This window comes from Ovis aries, chromosome 7, assembly GCF_016772045.2.
Source record: "Ovis aries strain OAR_USU_Benz2616 breed Rambouillet chromosome 7, ARS-UI_Ramb_v3.0, whole genome shotgun sequence".
Taxonomy (NCBI): domain Eukaryota; kingdom Metazoa; phylum Chordata; class Mammalia; order Artiodactyla; family Bovidae; genus Ovis; species Ovis aries.
Window position 1 is genome coordinate 56,245,354 of NC_056060.1, and position 20,406 is coordinate 56,265,759.

Below are 20,406 nucleotides of genomic sequence, written 5' to 3' on the forward strand. Positions count from 1 at the left end.
AAATTTTCACTACATGCAAAATCAAAAATCAAATGTGCCAAAGATAGAGAGGAAGGACAGCGAAGATGATCATTAAAAAGGCATTCACACTTTATACCTTCACTCCGACATTTATACGGCACATACCATACAACAAGCACTGTCCTAACCTCTGGGGAAACAGCAGCAAACAAGACAGATAGGGTTCCTGACCTCAAGGAGCTCAGGGAGCAACAGGGAGCAACATGCCTCCAAGATGAGAGCAATTCACGGAAGTTAGTGCTAAGTAAGTGCTCAGGAAACCAAAGCAAGGCAGAGCGCTGCTCTGAGAACGTGAGCTCCTTGAGTCCATGGTACCATGTGCTGAAGTGTCACCGTAAGAGTGACTTCTGGTTTTTTCTTTTCCTCCTTAAACATTTTTCTCAATTTAACCATGGTGGATTCGTGTCAATGTATGGCAAAACCAATACAGTATTGTAAAGTAAAATAAAGTAAAAAAATAAAAAAAGAATTTTAAGAACTCAAATTCTTAAAGTTTGAGAATAAGGGTGTTTCATACACAGTCCTTCATATTTTGTGAAGATTTGATTGTCATACTTATTTTCCTTGTTTTTGAAGGTCTCTTGTCCTTTGTTAATGCTCAGGTGTTTTGACAATTTCTCAAATAAGCCTGAGCACTTCCCCTAATGGTCATAAATAAATCACAGGCCATGGAAACTTCAGTTATTAAAATTGATTTATGATAGAGAATTCAATGTAGAAATAGTCTGTATTTTGTGCACCAAATTAGTTGATGTAATTCACTGATTGTTTACTCACCCCAGGCCAGCTTGGGGTCCAGCATGCTGAATTCCTCAAGAGGGATTCAGATTGCCATGAAGCACAGACGGGTCTCACCACTAAACCCACAAGCTATCAGAGGCCTGGGAATTTCAGATTCACTTGTTCCATGGGGGCTACAGGATACATCAGGCAAGAGTTCTCCCCCAGAGGAGATTCTCAGTGTCTCATTTAAAAGAAGAAAACATAAGGTCTTCTCCAAGAGATAAGGCATTTAAAGGAAAAAGTGATGCGGAGTAGAAAGTAGTGTCTTAAAAAAAGGTACAGATTAAAGATTAAGATAACTCAGAGGAAGTTGGAATTAATACATGCTGGGACACCAGGAAAGGTATTCTGAAGGGAGTGGGGCTGGGAAATATTATAATAGAACCTTAAAAAATGGGTAGGGTTTAGATAGCATTACCAACTCATTGGACATGAATTTGAGGAAATTCTGAGAGACGGTGGAAGACAGAGGAACCTGGCAGGCTGCAGTCCATGTGGTCACAAAGAGTCCAGCACAACTCAGTGACTGAACAACAGTTAAATCTGTAGGGCTGAGAATGTGAGGTTAGGAGGGGAGAGATTCCGAGTGCAGAGGCAACATGCGCCAAGGCACAGAAGGAGGAGGGTCATCTCATTTTCTGACTCTTGGAGTGATACCCACATACAGACATTCACATGGTTTGCTTCCTGCTCTCATTCCTGGGAGAGAAACCGTCAGTCATCCCCAGTGAGGGCGACCCCTTTGGGGAACTGAGATTTGGCCAAGATTGTTATTTTACCCACCACTAGTTTAGACAGGTTGGGATTATGTTGACCTTTTCCTCGATTATACCAGCTAAGGACTGTGGGCAAACACTTTTGACATTAAAACCCTTTCTGTTCTTCCTAGTTTCATCTCTGTGCCAACTTTTTTCAAGAAAATCCAGTTCCTTCTTCCCCGTTTGGTTCAGCGATCACAGTGAAATCTGCAAAGCCAGTCATCAAGCCAAACAACAAGCATTTCCGGAGCACCGTGGGGAGCAAGGTACCCAGAGAGTGGCTGAGGGCCCAGCCAGGCTGAGGGCAGGCATCAGGGCTGGGTGAGACCATTAGTGGCCTGGACCCTGTGCTGTACTCAGTCGCATCTGATTCTTTGTGGCCCTGTGGACTATAGCCTGCTAGGCTCCTCTCTCCATGAGATTCTCCAGGCAAGAATACTGGCGTGGGTTGCCACGCCCTCCTCCTGGGGATCTTCCAGACCAGGGATCAAACCCATGTCTCTTATGTCTCCTGCACTGGCAGGCAGATTCTTTACCATTGCATTACCTAGGAACCCACAGACATGGGCACTGGCACTGGGCTTCTTCAAACCTAATATGAATGCAAAGATGAGTAGTAGTTCATTGTCATGGTGCCTCCACCTCTAAGGCTACATGCACCTGAGCAAACTGTATGTTTGCACAGTAACCTGACTCACTAAGCCCTTGGCTACTGGGGAGTATTGGACAGAGAACTGCTCTGTCCATAAAAGTAGGATATGCTGAGATAAACCCAGTCATAGACTAAAACCTTTCATAATGGATGTTTATGCATGAACTTCATTTTCCTCTTCTTGAGTTGAACCTCTCTTTTTAACTTTCTATTTTGTACTGGAGTATAGCTGATTAACAATGTTGTGATAGTTTCAGATGAACGGCAAGGGGACCCAGCCATACATATACATGTATCCATTCTCCGCCAAACTCCCCTCCCAGCCAGACTGCCACACAACATTGAGCAGAGTTCCCTGTGTCATACAGTAGAGGCCCTTTTTCTCTTTTAACCTTCATCTAAGCATTATATTCAGGGCGATGTTTGCCGCCTGACCTTGTTTCCTAGTTCCGCAGCTCTCTGTACTTGCTCATGGAGACTCTCAACGCCACCACTCCCCACTATGTCCGATGCATTAAGCCAAACGATGAGAAGCTGCCCTTTGAGTAAGTGTTCTGCAACAGAGGAGGGTGGGGGCAAACACCGAGAAAGCCATCTCTGTCATGATGTTGGAGAATTTGCTTATAATTGTCTAGAGCTTTACTATTTCTGGGTTTTTAAATGATTCAAAACAAGTCTGCCCTCTAATCTAGTATTAGTTCAACCCCTCTGGCTAAGCCGGCTCATCTCTGGGATTAAGCAAAGGGGCTAGATCTGAAAGAATTATTCTACAGCTAGAGCTTATGCAACTGAGAAAGCCAGAAAATTTTCCTTGATGGTAAGAATTTGTATGTGTTTACAGGAGAAAGGCTGTAGAGGGGTCCGAAGTTTTGCCTTCAAACCTGGCATGCGGTCTTAGGCTTGTTCTCTGGGGCCCCAAGAGGAAGACCCGAAACCAAGAGTAGAAGTTACACAGGGTCTCTTAGGTGACTCGAGCTGAGAGGCACCTTAGGGGCTGCACTGTCCTGTGTCTGGGGTCCTCAGGGGGTCAGACCTAAGCCAGAGGGCCACCTGTGGCGTGTCTTAAACAGGGAATGTAGCGACATGTAGGTGCTAGGATGGGTGAACTTGGGTGTCTCTCTCTCTCTGGTTGTCATTTCCCCACAAAGCTGCTCCCTGCCATCTTGGTCAAAATCAGCTGCTCCCAGAGGAGATGCTTTCAGTTCTTCCCCATTGAGAATAATGTTTACTGTGGGTTTCTCATACAGGGCCTTTATTATGTGAAAGTAGGTTCACTCTATACCACTTTCTGGAGAGTTTTTATAATAAATGAATGTTGAATTTTGTTGAAAGCCTTTTCTGCATCTATTAAGATTATGTATGGTTTTTTGGAGCCCTCTAGTTGATCATACTATGAAGAATAAAACAGATGTTAAACAGTTAGTTTGAGGTAAATATTTTGAAAGTCAAATTACTGGAATTAAGTTACTGTGTATCACTTTTAAACATTTATTCATTTGAATCTAAAAACTGAAGCAGATTTTCATGATCTGTTTCTCCTAAATGTTTGTTATTTATTAACTGTTTTCTTACAATAATTTAAAGTTTTTTATCAAGACATAAAATATTTTTAAAATGTTGTGGTTCAAAATTATAGTATCTACGGAACAACAGGTTGGATGTAGACCTAGTGAATATATTCATCTTAGCCCAAGTGATGGCATACCATCATAATGGAGAATGGTAAAGAAGTTATATATTTATGCAAGTATATATATTCTGCTTCATATTTATTACTTTGATAACCTAAATTTCAATAGTTTACTTTTAATTGGAACTATTCTCAAATGCCATACATTCTTTGACTATTAATTCACACTTTCACACTTCATAGTCTTTAGAAAGCTGATTTGAAACTCCAAAAAAAAAAAAGAAATAGTCAACTGGTCCTTTCTGTGTCCTCAGTGTGGCTTCTGAACTGTTCCACAGAGGTGCCATCCTCAGTGACATCCAACACATATTTATCAAGTATCTGCTGGGCTTGGGGGTCACACAGGCAGATCCTGTCCCCCAAGAGCTCACAGTCGGGGCAGGTCTGCTATACTGTTTGTGGGCCTGTTTGTCAACTATGATGGTTTAATACGTGATCAAATCGTCCTTAAGGTTTGACTCCAAAAGAATTGTTCAGCAACTGCGAGCCTGTGGTGTCTTAGAAACGATTCGCATTAGTGCCCAGAGCTACCCTTCTAGGTACGTTGTCAGTTCCTCATCTGGGGGGAAAAGTGTCCAACTTCAGGTCCGTGCTGAGAACCGAGGGAGGAACTGCCTTGTGTTCGGTCAGATCTGTCCATAAGATATCCCACCGTGCTGTGGGAAGGTCAGAGAGGGTGATAGACGGGCAGCATGGTAGACAGAGGCCACCGTCCCTACCCCGCCACCCCATCTGTCCTAATGAGGGTCACCTGCTGCCTCCCCAGGGCTCCTGGGACAGGGAGCTGGAGGGGGCGGGGGAGACAGTTGTTGAAGTGGAGCATTAACAAAAGTCATCCAGGGAGCATATAAGTGTGCTCAGGTGAGGCTTGGGCGGTGTCCCAGCAGCTCTGGGTCAAAGGTCAAGGCCATGTCCCCGAAACAGTGGCAAGTAAGCCCGTGGGGTCCACAGACAGCACGTACTTTCCTCCTGCCTGCCTCCTCAGGTCTGCCTTGGTTTTCCAGGTGGACATACATTGAGTTCTACAGCCGCTACGGGATCCTCATGACCAAGCAGGAGCTTTCATTCAGCGATAAGAAGGAGGTGTGCAAAGTGGTCTTACACCGGCTCATTCAGGTCAGTCCTTCTTCCTGGAATCATGGGCTCCCAAGCACTTGCCTCATCTTTGCCTGTGTCTCAGGGCCGTAACTGTCATGAATGTCTGGGAAAAAAGATGTGCCCGAGTGTCTGTGTGCTAAGGAGGTCAGAGCAGACTTATTCATGGGGCTTCATCTCCCAACAGCAGGACTCACCTTCAGGGTCCCTCCCCTACCCCACCAAGTCCTCCTGTCCTGCTGTACTCTCCTGCAACCCAGTGACTTCTGTGGGCCTAACTTATGTTACACACTCAGCTAGACAGTCATTAAGCCAGGTTGTGACTCTCAGTGTGGATTTAAAAGGTTGCTGAAGCCATGAGTTTTGACAGAAGAGAAATGGGGGAAGTAGCTCTGATAGCCAGGAGAGAAGTGGTGTCCAGTTCAGTTCAGTTCAGTCACTCAATCGTGTCCGAATCTTTGTGACCCCATGGGCTGCAACACGCCAGGCCTCCCTGTCCATCACCAACTCCCGGAGTTTACTCAAACCCACGTCCATTGAGTCGGTGATGCCTTCTCCTTCCGCCCTCAATCTTTCCCAGCAATAGGGTCTTTTCAAATGAGTCAGCTATTCGCATCAGGTGGCCAAAGTATTGGAGTTTCAGCTTCAACATCCGTCCTTCCAATGAACACTCAGGACTGATCTCCTTTAGGATGGACTGGTTGGATCTCCTTGCAATCCAAGGGACTCTCAAGAGTCTTCTCCAACACCACACTTCAAAAACATCAATTCTTTGGCGCTCAACTTTCTTTACAATCCAACTTTCACATCTATATGTGACTACTGGAAAAACCATAGCCTTGACTAGATGGATCTTTGTTGACAAAGTAATGTCTCTGTTTTTTAATATGCAGTCTAAGTTGGTCGTAACTTTCCTTCCAAGGAGTAAGTGTCTTTTAATTTCATGGCTGTAGTCACCATCTGCAGTGATTTTGGAGCCCCAAAAAATAAAGTCTGACACTGTTTCCACTGTTTCCCCATCTATCTGCCATGAAGTGATGGGACCAGATGCCATGATCTTAGTTTTCTGAATGTTGACCTTTAAGCCAACTTTTCACTCTCTTCTTTCACTTTTATCAAGAGGCTTTTAGTTCCTCTTCACTTTCTGCCATAAGGGTGGTGTCATCTGCATATCTGAGGTTATTGGTATTTCTCCCAGCAATCTTGATTCCAGCTTGTGCTTGCTCCAGCACAGCGTTTCTCATGATGTACTCTGCATATAAGTTAAATAAGCAGGGTGACAATATACAGCCTTGACGTACTCCTTTTCCTATCTGGAACCAGTCTGTTGTTCCATCTCCAGTTCTAACTGTTCCTTCCTGACCTGCATATAGGTTTCTCAAGAGGCAGGTCAGGTGGTCTGTATTCCCATCTCTTTCAGAATTTTCCACAGTTTATTGTGATCCACACAGTCAAAGGCTTTGGCATAGTCAATAAAGCAGAAATAGATGTTTTTCTGGAACTCTCTTGCTTTTTTGATGATCCAGCAGATGCTGGCAATTTGATCCCTGGTTCCTCTGCCTTTTCTAAAACCAGCTTGAACCTCTGGAAGTTCATGGTTCACATATTGCTGAAGCCTGGCTTGGAGAATTTTGAGCATTACTTTACTAGCGTGTGAGATGAGTGCAATTGTGCAGTAGTTTGAACATTCTTTGGCATTGCCTTTCTTCGGGATTGGAATGAAAACTGACCTTTTCCAGTCCCGTGGCCACTGGAAAACACTCCCAAGTTGTCCAAATTTGCTGGCATATTGAGTGCAGCACTTTCACAGCATCATCTTTCAGGATTTGAAATAGCTCAACTGAAATTCCATCACCTCCACTAGCTTTGTTCATAGTGATGCTTCCTAAGGCCCAGCTGACTTCACATTATAGGATGTCTGGCTCTAGGTGAGTGATCACACCATCATGATTATCTGGGGCATGAGGATCTTTTTTGTATAGTTCTGTGTTTTCTTGCCACCTCTTCTTAATATCTTCTGCTTCTGTTAGGTCCATACCATTTCTGTCCTTTATTGAGCCCATCTTTGCATGAAATGTTCCCTTGGTATCTCTAATTTTCTTAAAGAGATCTCTAGTCTTTCCCATTCTATTATTTTCCTTTTTTTTTTTTTTTTTAGTTTTTTATTTTTTAAATTTTAAAATCTTTAATTCTTACATGCATTCCCAAACATGAACCCCCCTCCCACCTCCCTCCCCATAACATCTTTCTGGGTCATCCCCATGCACCAGCCCCAAGCATGCTGTTTCTTTACTCTGATCACTGAGGAAGGCTTTCTTATCTCTCCTTGCTATTCTTTGGAACTCTGCATTTAAATGGGTATATCTTTCCTTTTCTCCTTTGCTTTTCGCTTCTCTTCTTTTCACAGCTATTTGTAAGGCCTCCTCAGACAGCCATTTTGCTTTTTTGCATTTCTTTTTCTTGGGGATGGTCTTGCTCCATGTGTCCTGTACAATGTCATGAACCTCCGTCCATAGTTCATCAGGCACTCTGTCTATGAGATCTAGGCCCTTAAATTTATTTACTTCCAGTGTATAATCATAAGGGATTCAATTTAGGTCATACCTGAATGGTCTAGTGGTTTTTGCCATTTTCTTCAACTTAAGTCTGAATTTGGCAATAAGGAGTTCACAATCTGAGCCACAGTCAGCTCCTAGTCTTGTTTTTGCTGACTGTATAGAGCTTCTCCATCTTTGGCTGCAAGGAATATATCAGTCTGATTTCGGTGTTGGCCATCTGGTGATGTCCATGTAAAGACTCTTCTCTCGTGTTGTTGGAAGAGTGGTGAAGAGACGCCACATGAAGACAGAAATGAAGCCTTTCCAGGCACCTCTGCTCTTCTGTGAAAACCACCTATAAGTGGCTGGAGCTCCCCAGCAGCCCAGTTGAGAATCATCCACAATGCAAACATCCCTCCTCATCCCAAGACACACCCCTCACCCTCCTGTCCACTTCTGCTCCCAAAGGGTCTTTAAACAAAAAAGATAAAACATAAACTTCCAGGTCACAATCAGAAGTTTTCCTCTTTATGTCAAAGAACAAAGATGTCATAATAATAATATTAGTGGTGTGTTTGAATCTCTAAACATCTTTTCCAAATACTGTAGAAAATCTGACAGTTTGTTCTGATTATGTCATTTTTCTCTTCCAGGATTCTAATCAGTACCAGTTTGGTAAAACCAAAATTTTCTTCAGAGCAGGGCAAGTGGCTTATTTAGAAAAACTCCGGTTGGATAAACTGAGGCAGGGTTGTATTGTGATACAAAAGCATGTCCGTGGCTGGCTGCAGAGGAAAAAATTCCTCAGAGAGAGACGAGCGGCCCTGATCATCCAGCAGTACTTCCGGGGTCAGCAAACTGTGAGGTATGTTGGAACCAGGAGTGAAAATTGAGCGAGTGTTAGTCGCTCCGTCATGTCCAACTCTTTGAGACCCCATGATCTGTAGCCTGCCAGGCTCCTCTGTCCATGGAATTCTTCAGGCAGTTGGAAAGTGGATAGCTAGTCCCTTCTCCAGATCTGCCAGACCCAGGGATCAAACCTGGGTCTCCTGCATTGCAGACAGATCCTTTACCCTCTGAATTGGAACCAAGACAACTTGAGCAACTGTACGACTTTCTTCCCTATCACCTCCAAGGGGTAGGGCCTCTTTTCTCCCAGGACCCAGGCACAGATGTGTATGTGGGTCTACAGGTGGCTGTGACCTGTGGACAGAGCAGACGGGTGTGTCCTTGGGGGCAGGTGGTGCTGACTCTGCGTACTGTCCCCCCATGGCAGAGGTGGCAACCAGGACCTTGATGAGAGAAAGCCCCGATCAAGGTGTTGCTGAAGAGAGCCAGAATTCCTAGTGAGACCAGGCAGAGAGGCTGAGCTGCTAGTCCTTGGGAACTGAAAACGCCAAAGGGTGATCAGGGTCCAAGTGAAGCTTCTGAGTTAGGACACCACTGACCAACCTAACTTGCAGGTAGAGGGGCAGACCATGCCTGAGGAGACTATGGCAAGGCTCTGACTGCAAGCAATGAGTCCTCTGGATAGGGCTGCCCAAGTGGAGGACACAGCCATCCCACCCCTCTGTGAGCGCTCCCAAGAGGCCGTCCTGGGATGGCCAGCAAGACGAGCATCCTTCCTGGATAGCATCGTGTGCATCTCTGTGTCTGCCCAGCCTCCCTCCTTCCCTTACTGTGACTGTAGTAGGAGAGCCAGGTTTTTAAAGATAGGCTGTGTAGCTCAGGTTCCCTCATCCTGAGCCTTATGCCTGACCTCCAGCAGTATCTGGGCTCCTCCGCGTGACTGACACACCATAGCCTTCATCTCAGCACACCCCAAACTGGGCTTGCCATTCCACCACCCTGCCCCTACCTCCTGGCCCACGCTCCCCTAGGCAACCATCTTACATACACTTACAGTCAGCCTCGCTCTCCCTCTCAAGCCTCTGGTTTCAGTTAGTAGCAGGAGTCCCCAGAGCAGGAAAGTCCAGAGTTACCGTCTTCCCCAAACTCATGCTTCCTCCGTTTGCCTCCTGTGTCTGTCCCGCTTATTTCATTCCCACACCCCTGCCCTGCATGGAGCCTTCATCATCATTTGTGTTTCACTCTACAGCACAGCCCTCTACCCACTGCCTCTCCTTCCTGACTTCTAAAGCACCACCTCAGAGCTCCTGCTCCTGCCTCTCATGCTTGCGGTGGCCCCTGTTTCCCAGGGAAGGGCACTCAGCCTTTGACATGGCACTCATGGGTCCCCGTGGCTGGGATGGAGCCATAAGCATGGATGCTCTGGTAGGACCGGGATGATCCTTGCCTGGTTGCCCCTGCATCCATATCTAGGACCCAGCACAGTGGCTGTCGCATAGTACGTGTTCAGTAAATACATATTTTGATAACAAACAGTCCTCATCTATTTTTCTCACCTCACTAACTACCAGTTTTCTCCATGTATCTTATATTCCAGCAACTCCAGACAAATTCTCTTTTTCTGAATGTTTCAGGCACTGCTAGGCTTCCATATCTTCACCTGTCCCTTAGTCTGAAATGCCTTTTCCAACCTTTACTGTCTTCAGAAATGCTACTTTTCTGTTGAGCCTGGCTGACATGTCAGTTCTTCCCAAGCAGAATGATAGTTCAGTAAGATCTCCCTTACAGATCTTTTAGTAGTTATTTTATTTTATTTTATTTTTCTTCTTATCTCACTTGACCATTTCTAAGTCTGTTTTACAAGGTAGTAAACTCTGCAGGTAAGAACTTTCTCCTCACCTCCAGGCTGTCAGATAGGAGTTGACAAAGTTTTTCTGTAAGGGCCAAATACTTGGGCTTTTGGGGGTCTTGCAGTTTCTTTCACAACTATTAAACACTACCTTTGTAGCATGAAATCAGTCATGGGCTATATGTAAATAATAAGTGCAGCTATATTACAACAAAATGTGATCATAGCAGGTGGGAGGGTGCAGCTATGGCCCCAAGGCCATAGTTTTTCAACCCCTGATCTGGAGGTGCCAGCATGATCTCCCACATGAATCACTAGATGAATGGGCAAGTGCAATGCCAAAGCACAGTTATGTTGTTACAGCCTTTGTGGGTATGTGAGTGATGGTGAGGTGATCAGCCTGAATGTGAAGAGTGGGAAAGTTCCCCTGTGGTGCCTCGTTCCTGGAACAGATCCATGTTCGGATCAGGATGGAAAGAAATAATAACACTGATCTTGACTAGACGTTAGCGTAAACCATTCCAACGTTTAATGCATAATTTGCAGAACTTTGGAATATGCCTCAGTTAAGAAGTATTGTGCAAGCTGGTTGCTCTGGGGTGGAAGTCAGTGCCACATTGGTAGCAGGTTTACTCTGCATTCTTTTAATCAAGGAAAGCTGTTACTGCCACTGCCTTAAAAGAAGCGTGGGCAGCCATTGTCATTCAGAAGTACTGTCGAGCGTATCTTGTCCGCAACTTGTACCAGCTGATTCGCGTGGCCACCATCACCATCCAGGCCTACACCCGAGGATTCCTGGCAAGGAGGAGGTATCAAAAGGTGTGACTTTCTGGGATATGAATGTCTGTTCATATGTGTCTGCTGCAGCTAGGATTTGGTTATTGTTTCCAAAGTCTAGGTAGGAGAAAATATCTGCAAGTGATGCTACCAAAAAAGGATTAATTTCCAAAACATACAAATAGTTTATACTACTAAACACAACCCAGTCAAAAAATAGGCAGAAGACCTAAATAGACATTTCTCCAAAGAAGGCATGCAGATGGCCAAGAGGCACATGAAAAGATTCTCAGCATCACTAATTATTTAGAGAAATGCAAATCAGAAGTACAGTGAGGTAGCACCTCACACAAGTCAGATTGGCCATCATCAAAAAATCTACAAATAATAAATGCTGGAAAGGTTATGGAAAAAAGGGAACATTCCTACATTTTTGGTGGGAATGTAAATTGGTGCAGCCACTATGCAGAACATATGGAGGTTGCTTAAAAAGCTAAAAATAAAGTTACCATATGATCCTGCAATCCTGCTCCTGGGCATATATTTAGAACCAATTCTAATTCGAAAAGATGCACCCACCCCTATGTTTATAGCAGTGCTGTTTACAGTAGCCAGGACCTGGAAACAACCTAAATGTCAATTCACAGATGAATGAATAAACAAGACGTGGCACATACATGCAGTGGAATGTTATTCAGCCATTAAAAAAGTATGAAGTAATGTCATTTGCAGCAACATGGATGAGGCTTGAAATTACCATAGTAAGTGAAGTAAATCAGAGAAAGACAAACATCATATGCCATCACTTATATGTGGAATCTTTTAACATGATGCAAATGAACTTATTTACAGAACAGAAATAGACTCACAGACATTGAAAACAAACATAGGGTTAGTTACCAAAAGGATAGTGGGAGGGGAGTAGAAAAATTAAGACTTTGGGATTAACATATATACACGTCTATATATAAAACAGATAAACTACAAAGACTACACACAGAGTATACCCAGGGAAATATATCTTGTAATAACTTATAGTGAAAAAATCTGAAAAAGAATATGTATATAGGTATAGCTGAATCACTTTGCTGTACACTTGAAACTAATACCACATTGTAAGTAAACCAGAGTTCAATTTTTTAAAAATCTGAAAACAAATAGGTAAACAGAATTGTGTGGGTTGATTACAAAAAATTAGTATTTCACCTTGTAGGAGTATTCTGGTAGTTACATCTCTCAACACTGAAAGAGTTGATGAGAAAAAACAGGGGAGACCCATTTTGCATTTCACAAAATCTTCTTTTAAAGATGCTGAAGGAACACAAGGCTGTGATCCTTCAGAAATATGCCAGGGCATGGCTGGCCAGACGCAGATTTCAGAGTATCCGACGATTCGTGCTCAACATTCAGCTCACTTACAGAGTTCAGCGTTTGCAGAAAAAGCTAGAAGACCAGGTAAGTGTTCATAATGCATCCTTCATATTTACGTTTTCTAACAGATTTTAGTCCCAGACCAGTTCCTGAACTATGCTGTTGATGAAATAAAGTTATTTTAAGGCAAGACAAGAAAAATTAAACATAAAATTTTCCATTTGAGCCAAATGTTATCCCCTTTAGTGGACATTGCGCATCTATACTATACAGCAACTGGGTCCCCTTAGAAGACACAGAAATGTCTGTTTAACACCCCTCCTCACCCCCACAAAAGAAAGCAATTTCCTTCAGGTACCAACTAGCAAGGTAGCTCCTTAAGACCCCACACTGCCTGAGCTCCATTCCAGGTACTCATGTCCTAGGGCTGCCAGGATAAGCCAGCACAGGCAGGGCAGCTTAAACAACAGATATTTATTTTCTCACGGTGCAGGAAGCTGAAAGTGTAAGATCAAGGTGTTGGCATCTTTGATCTCTTCCAAGGTGTCTTTCCTTGGCTTACACATAACCTTCTTCCCCGTGTGTCTTCATGTCGTCTCCCCTCCCCTCACATCTGTCCTAATCTCTTCTTATAAAGACACCAGTCATACTGAATCAGGGTCCACTCATATGACATCGTTTTACCTTAGTTACGTCTTTTAAGACCAAATCTCCAAATACAGTGACATTCTGAGGTACTGGAGACTGGGACTTCAACATGTGAATTTGGGGAGATGAAGAGGACCCAGTTCACCTCACAGAACTAGGGTTGTCCTGGAGCTCCAGGGTTTGGACCAAAAGATCCGCCAACTCAGGAAAGCGTTTGCCTGAGCAGTTCCGCCTCCCTTTTCTCACTGGTGAAGTTGCTTACAGGCCACTGTGATGATAACCGTGGTCAGTGTAAAAAAAAACCTCCCACTTCGATGAGAAGTTGCGAGAAGCTAATGGAATAGCTTGTTTATTTTGGATAAACCCCTAAGTATCTGATGTTTCTTTCCTCCAGAACAAAGAGAACCATGGGCTGGTGGAGAAGCTGACCAGCCTGGCTGCCCTTCGGGCCGGTGATGTGGAGAAGATTCAGAAACTGGAATCTGAACTGGACAGAGCGGCTGCCCACAGGCAGAATTATGAAGAGAAGGGGATGCGATACAGGGCTTCCGTGGAAGAGGTTTGTGCTGGAAATGACTGTGGGCGTAGCTTGTGAGTCTTTCTGTGGAAGAGATCCGGTGCAGCATTTCCCACAGAGATGACTTCTGCAGAGAAATCAGATTTTGCTGTTGGCTTCCATTACCAGAGGAAGCCTGCATTTTAGAGGAGGGAGATCTGAGGCCTAGAGTCTGGGGGGGAAAAGCGTAGGGGGAAGAGGAGACCCGTGCTTCAAGAAGCACACTGTAAGGTTTTCACTGCCTTCCACTTGTGTGAAGTGATGGAGGCCCTGAGAAAGGGCCCTAGTCAATGTTTCCCTCTCATCCAGCATGACCTTGGTCTCCTGTCACTTGTCCACCTGACATGCACCCTGGAAGCATCATCCCCAGAGCAGCAGTGCAAAGCGTGGGCAGGTTTGCATCTCCGTGTCGTAGTAAAAAGAGCAGTAGATGTAAAAACCAGATGTCCCAGGTTTAGATCTTCTTTGTCTGGGAAACTTGGACAAGTCGCTTAACCTCTCTGAATTTTAGTTTCCTCATATGGAAGATGAGAATAACAAAAAGGGACTAACAGAATTACTGTGAGGATAAAATTGTCAGGTGAAATAGTTTAGCCAAGTGACTCATATAGCCCTGCAAAAGCGTAAGCTGATATTTTCAAGCCCAGTATTTATTACTATCCGTTCTGCACTTTCTAAAGTCCCACAACACCCAGAGTGGTGACAGCTTGGAGTCCTCGGGCATCCCTCTGCCCTCCCCATGACCAGGTGCCCGGCTGCACCAACACAGAGGCTGGCATCTCCCACACTGCCAGTCACCAGCCATCAGCACCCAGGGGCCCCCAGCTGCCAGCCCAGCAGATACTTTACTGGAGAACTCCTGTGATCATACGTCCTTCCTGAGTCATAAGACTCTCGAAGTGTGAATCCACTTTATATCATAAATTCCCTACACTAAATGTATTAATGTGTTAATACCCTGGCTATTTTTAGCCAATAAAAAGAGGAGTTGCCTTGACTTTGGGAAGACCTGGGATTTGGTTCTTTCTCCTTGATTTCAGCCCTTGTTGGATGAGGCTGGGAACTAGTGTCTATTGAAGTCACATGGAGCCCTTGCATGTGGAGCTAAACACAGCGCCTCGCAGTGGGCTGCTGCCAGCTGTTACCTATGGATGGGTGCCGAGACCAAAAAATAACTAATTTAAAAATATGCAGGCAATGGTGATGAAGCTCAAAGCAAGGTTTTCAAAAAACCATTTTTCCCCTTCCCTTTGCTAGAAACTGGCAAAGCTTCAGAAGCATAATTCAGAATTGGAAATACAAAAAGAACAAATACAGCTGAAGCTTCAAGAGAAGACTGAAGAGTTGAAAGGTAAAGCCCAAGGTGGCCCGATGCACATTCACCGGGTCACAAGCCTAGTCCTTCAGGAAATGGGCCCTGGGCGGGAATCGCGTTCCAGGCTGAACCAGAAGGATGTGGTGTAATGAGAAAACCCTCCACAGAGAATAACTGTATTTAAATTGTGGCAACTGTACCCTGCAGGTTCACCTGGCTTGTTTCCAACTTTTATCAGAGCACAATAGTCCCTGTCTATGCCTCAGAATCTCCTGGGCCATTTGCAAAGTACAGCTGGGTGGGCCGTAAGCCTGGAGCTGTTCTATCAGAAGATGGGGAGGGAGTGATGACTGTGTGGTGGTAACAGGGATCGTTCAGAATCTCATTTTTTAAAAATTTTATAGTCATCCTCGTGCATTGTCAGGGCAATGCTGGGATAATGTTTGTGGCTTGCCAAGGATTTGCACTCAAATTTTAGCTCTGGCCAAGTTACCCAGTGTAAGTGGTACCCAGTCCTGGCCCTGAACAAAGACGCCTCCTTAGCACTGAGCCACGTCAGCCCTGGGCTATCAGGTGCAGACCCTTGGGACCAGCAGTGTCAGTTTCCTTTGGCTTGTGGAGCAGCCATCTGCAGCCTAGCTTGTCTGTCTGTACTTGTCCAATTCAGATTCTAATTGCAGAATTCTAATTTATAAAAGATGACAATTACACTCTCATCTTAAGTCCCATTAATAATAAATACCACCTGATTGTTCTTACATTCTTACTTTCTTAAATGTGGCATGAAACAATCGAGGCCTTGCTTTTCACACCTATTTCAAAGAGCATTCATTCTCTTTTCACAGAAAAAATGGATAACCTCACCAAGCAGCTCTTTGATGATGTACAAAAAGAAGAACAACAAAGAGTGTATGAAATCTCATTTGCTTTAAAGCCACTGCTTCCTTCTCTCTGCTGTTTTCTAATTTGCTTCTCAGCGTGCAGGTTGCAGATCATAGACGCAGGAGAGCACAGTGTGGATATTTTTAGGAAGTGAGAGACAGCTTTGTGAGAGTACCTCCCCAAGGGTGCACATTTCAGACACTGCACAGGTTCTGGAGTTATGGGCACAGCGGACCACTGGGAATATCTTGCTTTCTCTTTATTACCAAGACAGAAGTTCAGAGACTGCCACCTTTTTCAGCTTTCAAGTCCAAGGATGAAAATTATTGCCTCTTAAATAAACCGTCCTTCTTTGCCCCCACCCTCACATTGTATCTGTAAACTTGACTCTTGTCCCAGACAGTAAGGCATGTAACTTACCTCACAAAAGTTAAGGCAGGTCTAATAGCTCATGTAGCTCAATATTAAAAAAGCAACCCAATCAAAAAAAATGGATGGAAGATCTGAATAGACATTTCTGCAAATAAGACATACAGAAGACCAAGAGGCACATGAAAAGATGCTCAATATCACTAATTATTAGAGGGATGCAAATCAAAACTACAATGAGGTATCACCTCACACTGTTCAGAATGGCCATCATCAAAAAATCTACAAACGATAAATGCTAGAAGGTGTGGAGAAAAGGGAACCCTCTACACTGTTGGTGGGAATAAAAATTAGTGTAGCCGTTATGGAAGACAGTGTGGAGGTTCCTTAACTAAAATTAGAGCTACCATATAATCCAGAAATCCCATTCCTGGGCATATATCTACAGAAAACCATAATTCAAAATATTATATGCACCCCAACGTTCATAGCAGCACTGCTTACAACGGTCAGAACATGGAGGCAAACTAAATGTTCATCAACAGAGGCGTGGACAAAGAAGGTGTGCATATATATATATATATATATATATGTACAAATAAAAGCAAAATAATGTCATTTGCAGTGACATGGGCCTAAAGATTGTCATACTGAGTGGAGTCAGACAAAGACAAATAGCATATGATAATGCGTTCATGAGGAATCTAAAAGAATGATACAGGTGACCTTATTTATGAAACAGAGTCACAGATTTAGAAAACAAATTTATAGTTACCAAGGGGGAAAGGGATAAATCAGGAGATTGGGATTGACATATACTCACTACTGTGTCTAAAATAGATAACTAACAAGGACCTACTGTATGGCACAGGGAACTCAGTGCTCTATAATGATCTATATGGCAGTAGAATTTGAAAGAGAGTAGATCTGTGTAACTGGTGCACTTTGTTGTACAGCAGAAACTAGCAGAACATTGTAAATCAACTATACTCCAATAAAAATTAGTTAAAAAGACAGGTCCCCATAACCTTGAACTGTACCAGCCCCATATTTCCTGTCTCAACAAACACTTTGCTAAGATCTAAAGGCTCTAGTCTGTGCTGCTCTCTCTTAAGGAGTAAATTCACAGGTCTTCAGATCTCCAGATAGGGCTGCATGGCAGAGTGCTAGGAAGAGATGGAACATTCTTGGCATCTCTGTTGGAGGCTAGATGGCACAGTGTTGTCTTGGTGGCAGCATATACAACTTTCCTGGGAAGTTAGTTAGCAGAAGAACCTGGGTATGGATGAGGGGGCCAGGATGCCGAGAAGTCAGGGGAGAGAGTGTCACTGAAGAACTCCAAGAGTTAATGTATACACAAAGTGTTTCATGATCCTACATCAATTTTTTTTCTTTTGATGTATGTGTGTGCATATGTGAAAGTGGCTCAGTACTGTCCAACTCTTTGCAATGCTTTGGATTGTAGCCTGCCAGGCTCCTCTATTCAAGGAATTTTCTAGGCAAGAATACTGGAGTGGGTAGCCATTCCCTTCTCCAGGGGATCTTCCCAACCCAGGGATCAAACCCAGCTCTTCTACGTTGCAGGCACATTCTTTACTGTATGAGCCACCAGGGAAGTCCTTTTGATGTGTAGTTGATTTATAATACTATTTTAGCTTCAGGTGTATGACATAGTGGTTCAAAATTTTTATATATTATGCTCCATTTGTAGTTATTATAAAATGTTAGCTATATTCCCTGTTAGGTAATATATCCTAGTAGCTTATTTATATCATACACAGTAGTCTATAAGTAGTCTGTACCTTTTAATCTCCTTCCCCTTTCTTGCTTCTCCACCTTCCCTCTCCCCACTGGTAACCACTGGTTTGTTTTTTATGAGTCTGTTTGCTTTGCTGTATTCATTTTTTTTTTTAATGTTCCACCTATAAAACACAGTGTCCTTTTCTGTCTGACTTACTTCATTAAGCATAAGATCCCTCAGTTTCATCCATGTTGTTGCAAATGGAAATTTTTCTTTTTTATGCCTGAATAGCATTCCATTGTGGAGAAGGCAGTGGCACCCCACTCCAGTACTCTCGCCTGGAAAATCCCATGGACAGAGGAGCCTGGTGGGCTGCAGTCCACGGGGTCACTAAGAGTCAGACACGACTGAGCGACTTCACTTTTGCTTTTCACTTTCATGCATTGGAGAAGGAAATGACAACCCACTCCAGTGTTCTTGCTGGGAGAATCCCAGGGACGGGGGAGCCACGTGGGCTGGCGTCCATGGGTTCGCACAGAGTCGGGCATGACTGAAGCGACTTAGCAGCAGAATTCCATTGTATATATATACCACATCTTCTTCATCCATTCATCTGTTGATGGACCCTTAGATGGCTTCCATAACTTGACTATTATAAATAGTGCTACTATGAACATTGGGGTGCATGTATTCTCTTAAAATAGTGTTTTCTTTTTCTTTGCATATATACCTAGGAGTGGAATTGCTGGATCATATTTACATCAGTTTTTAAATAGGGCTAATTAACTTTTAAATAGGACTAGTTAACAGACTTTGAAAAGTCTGTTTTTCCATTAATTCTCAGCTTTAGAAGAGAGGAGCTCAGCTCTTGGCATCTCCTGGTCATCTGAGGCCACTTAGGAGCGATCATTTCAAGCAGGGGCTAGAGAGCCAGCCTGAGCCAGCCTGAGCTCTTTACAGTCCTCTTCAGCATTCTCCCACAGCTCAGTGTGGTCCCTGGTCAGCTGACCGGGAAAAACTTGTCCCATCACAACCCTCTAGAGGCTCAAGGGTCCTGCAGTCAGTGGGCACACTCCTGGTCAGCTTACAAGTCTTAGACTACAAGTCTTAAGATTCTCTTTACATAAGATTTCTGGTTGCAATTTGCTTCTTCAAATGTATTTTCCTGGACTCTTAGGAGCACTGTATTTTTGTTTTGTGTGTGTGTGTGTGTTTTTTTTAATCTGAAAACAAAATTTAGATGTTTGTTAATATCTATAAGAAGAAAAGAAACAAAATCCTATTGGGAATATGACTCTTTTCCTCAGGATTTTCCCCATTGTACTATAAAGGCAAGTCATAAAGTGGACTGAGTTGACAGCCCAGCAGGTGGGAAGATGATATAATAAACTCACAGAGCTCCTTGGACAGCTTCAATTCTGACTGGGCCCCTGTGGGCTGTGTGGGGCTGGTCTAGGTTCTGTATCTGTCCAGGGTTATTTTCTTGGGCACTTACCCTGTATTTAATTGCTCAGTCTTCTTACAAGGAACTGGCTTTCTGTGGCCTTTGGGGTATCTGGATTTGCTGCAGTTTATTCTAAAATGTTTGACAAGCTGGACCCTTTTCCTTATTAAATGTCCATATTAACCTGTTTAGGACTAAGCCAAGCTGTTCCAGGATCCTTGATTCTAGGAAGGAGACAGGACTTGGCAGAATGTGCCAAGGTCTTTGCTGAGTGAAGTGGTCCCTTAAGGGGACCACGTGGAACCAGGGTGGCTTGGGGGCTGTAGTACCCCAACAACCATTGAGTCTTTAAGTTCAGCCTCCCTCTCCTGTGTTCCCTGTGTGTGATCACTGTAGAGCCACACTTCTCTGATTCTGAAGCTGCCTTAACCTAAGGGGACATAAAAACAGTCTTATAAAAATAATGCCACCATCCTCACAATAGGTCTTCACCTGGCTCTTCCTTTCTGAGTCTCCTCTTACTTCCAAAATGATGTGTAGTTCTAATTAAGGGTAAAGACCTTAGAAATGGTTCAAATTTTTCTTTTGATGCTTAGACTTCTTGAAAAAAGTTTTGAACTGAAAACACAAGATTATGAGAAGCAGATCCAGTCTTTGAAAGAAGAAATTAAAGCTCTCAAGGATGAGAAGATGCAACTGCAGCATCAGCTCGAGGAAGAGCGGGTCACCTCTGATGGCCTGAAAGGGGAAGTGGCCCGGCTGAGCAAGCAGGCAAAGGTAGGACTCCTCGCTCATCCACGAGCTCTTGGCTGATTTGTCTGACCTGCGCTAGAGAGAGCAGCTTCACGTCTCCTCAGTTCAGTTCAGTTCAGTCGCTCAGTCGTGTCCGACTCTTTGTGACCCCATGAATCGCAGCACACCAGGCCTCCCTGTCCATCACCATCTCCCGGAGTTCACTCAGACTCAGGACCATTGAGTCAGTGATGCCATCCAGCCACCTCATCCTCTGTCGTCCCCTTTTCCTTCTGCCCCCAGTCTCTCCCAGCATCAGAGTCTTTTCCAATGAGTC

At 44.0% G+C, this 20,406-nt stretch overlaps 1 protein-coding gene across 2 annotated transcripts in view; it reads left to right on the plus strand.

The window, feature by feature from the left end:
• Positions 1-20,406, plus strand: part of MYO5C (myosin VC) — a 119,472-nt gene that overhangs the window by 54,794 nt on the left and 44,272 nt on the right. For both annotated transcript variants that reach the window (XM_027971822.3, XM_060417939.1), the window contains 11 exons: positions 1,694-1,828; positions 2,662-2,759; positions 4,357-4,443; positions 4,909-5,020; positions 8,190-8,401; positions 10,888-11,053; positions 12,320-12,466; positions 13,425-13,589; positions 14,844-14,937; positions 15,747-15,810; positions 19,934-20,114. In XM_027971822.3, coding sequence (XP_027827623.1) covers positions 1,694-1,828; positions 2,662-2,759; positions 4,357-4,443; positions 4,909-5,020; positions 8,190-8,401; positions 10,888-11,053; positions 12,320-12,466; positions 13,425-13,589; positions 14,844-14,937; positions 15,747-15,810; positions 19,934-20,114 — 1,461 coding nt within the window. The remainder of the gene's footprint in view (positions 1-1,693; positions 1,829-2,661; positions 2,760-4,356; positions 4,444-4,908; positions 5,021-8,189; positions 8,402-10,887; positions 11,054-12,319; positions 12,467-13,424; positions 13,590-14,843; positions 14,938-15,746; positions 15,811-19,933; positions 20,115-20,406) is intronic.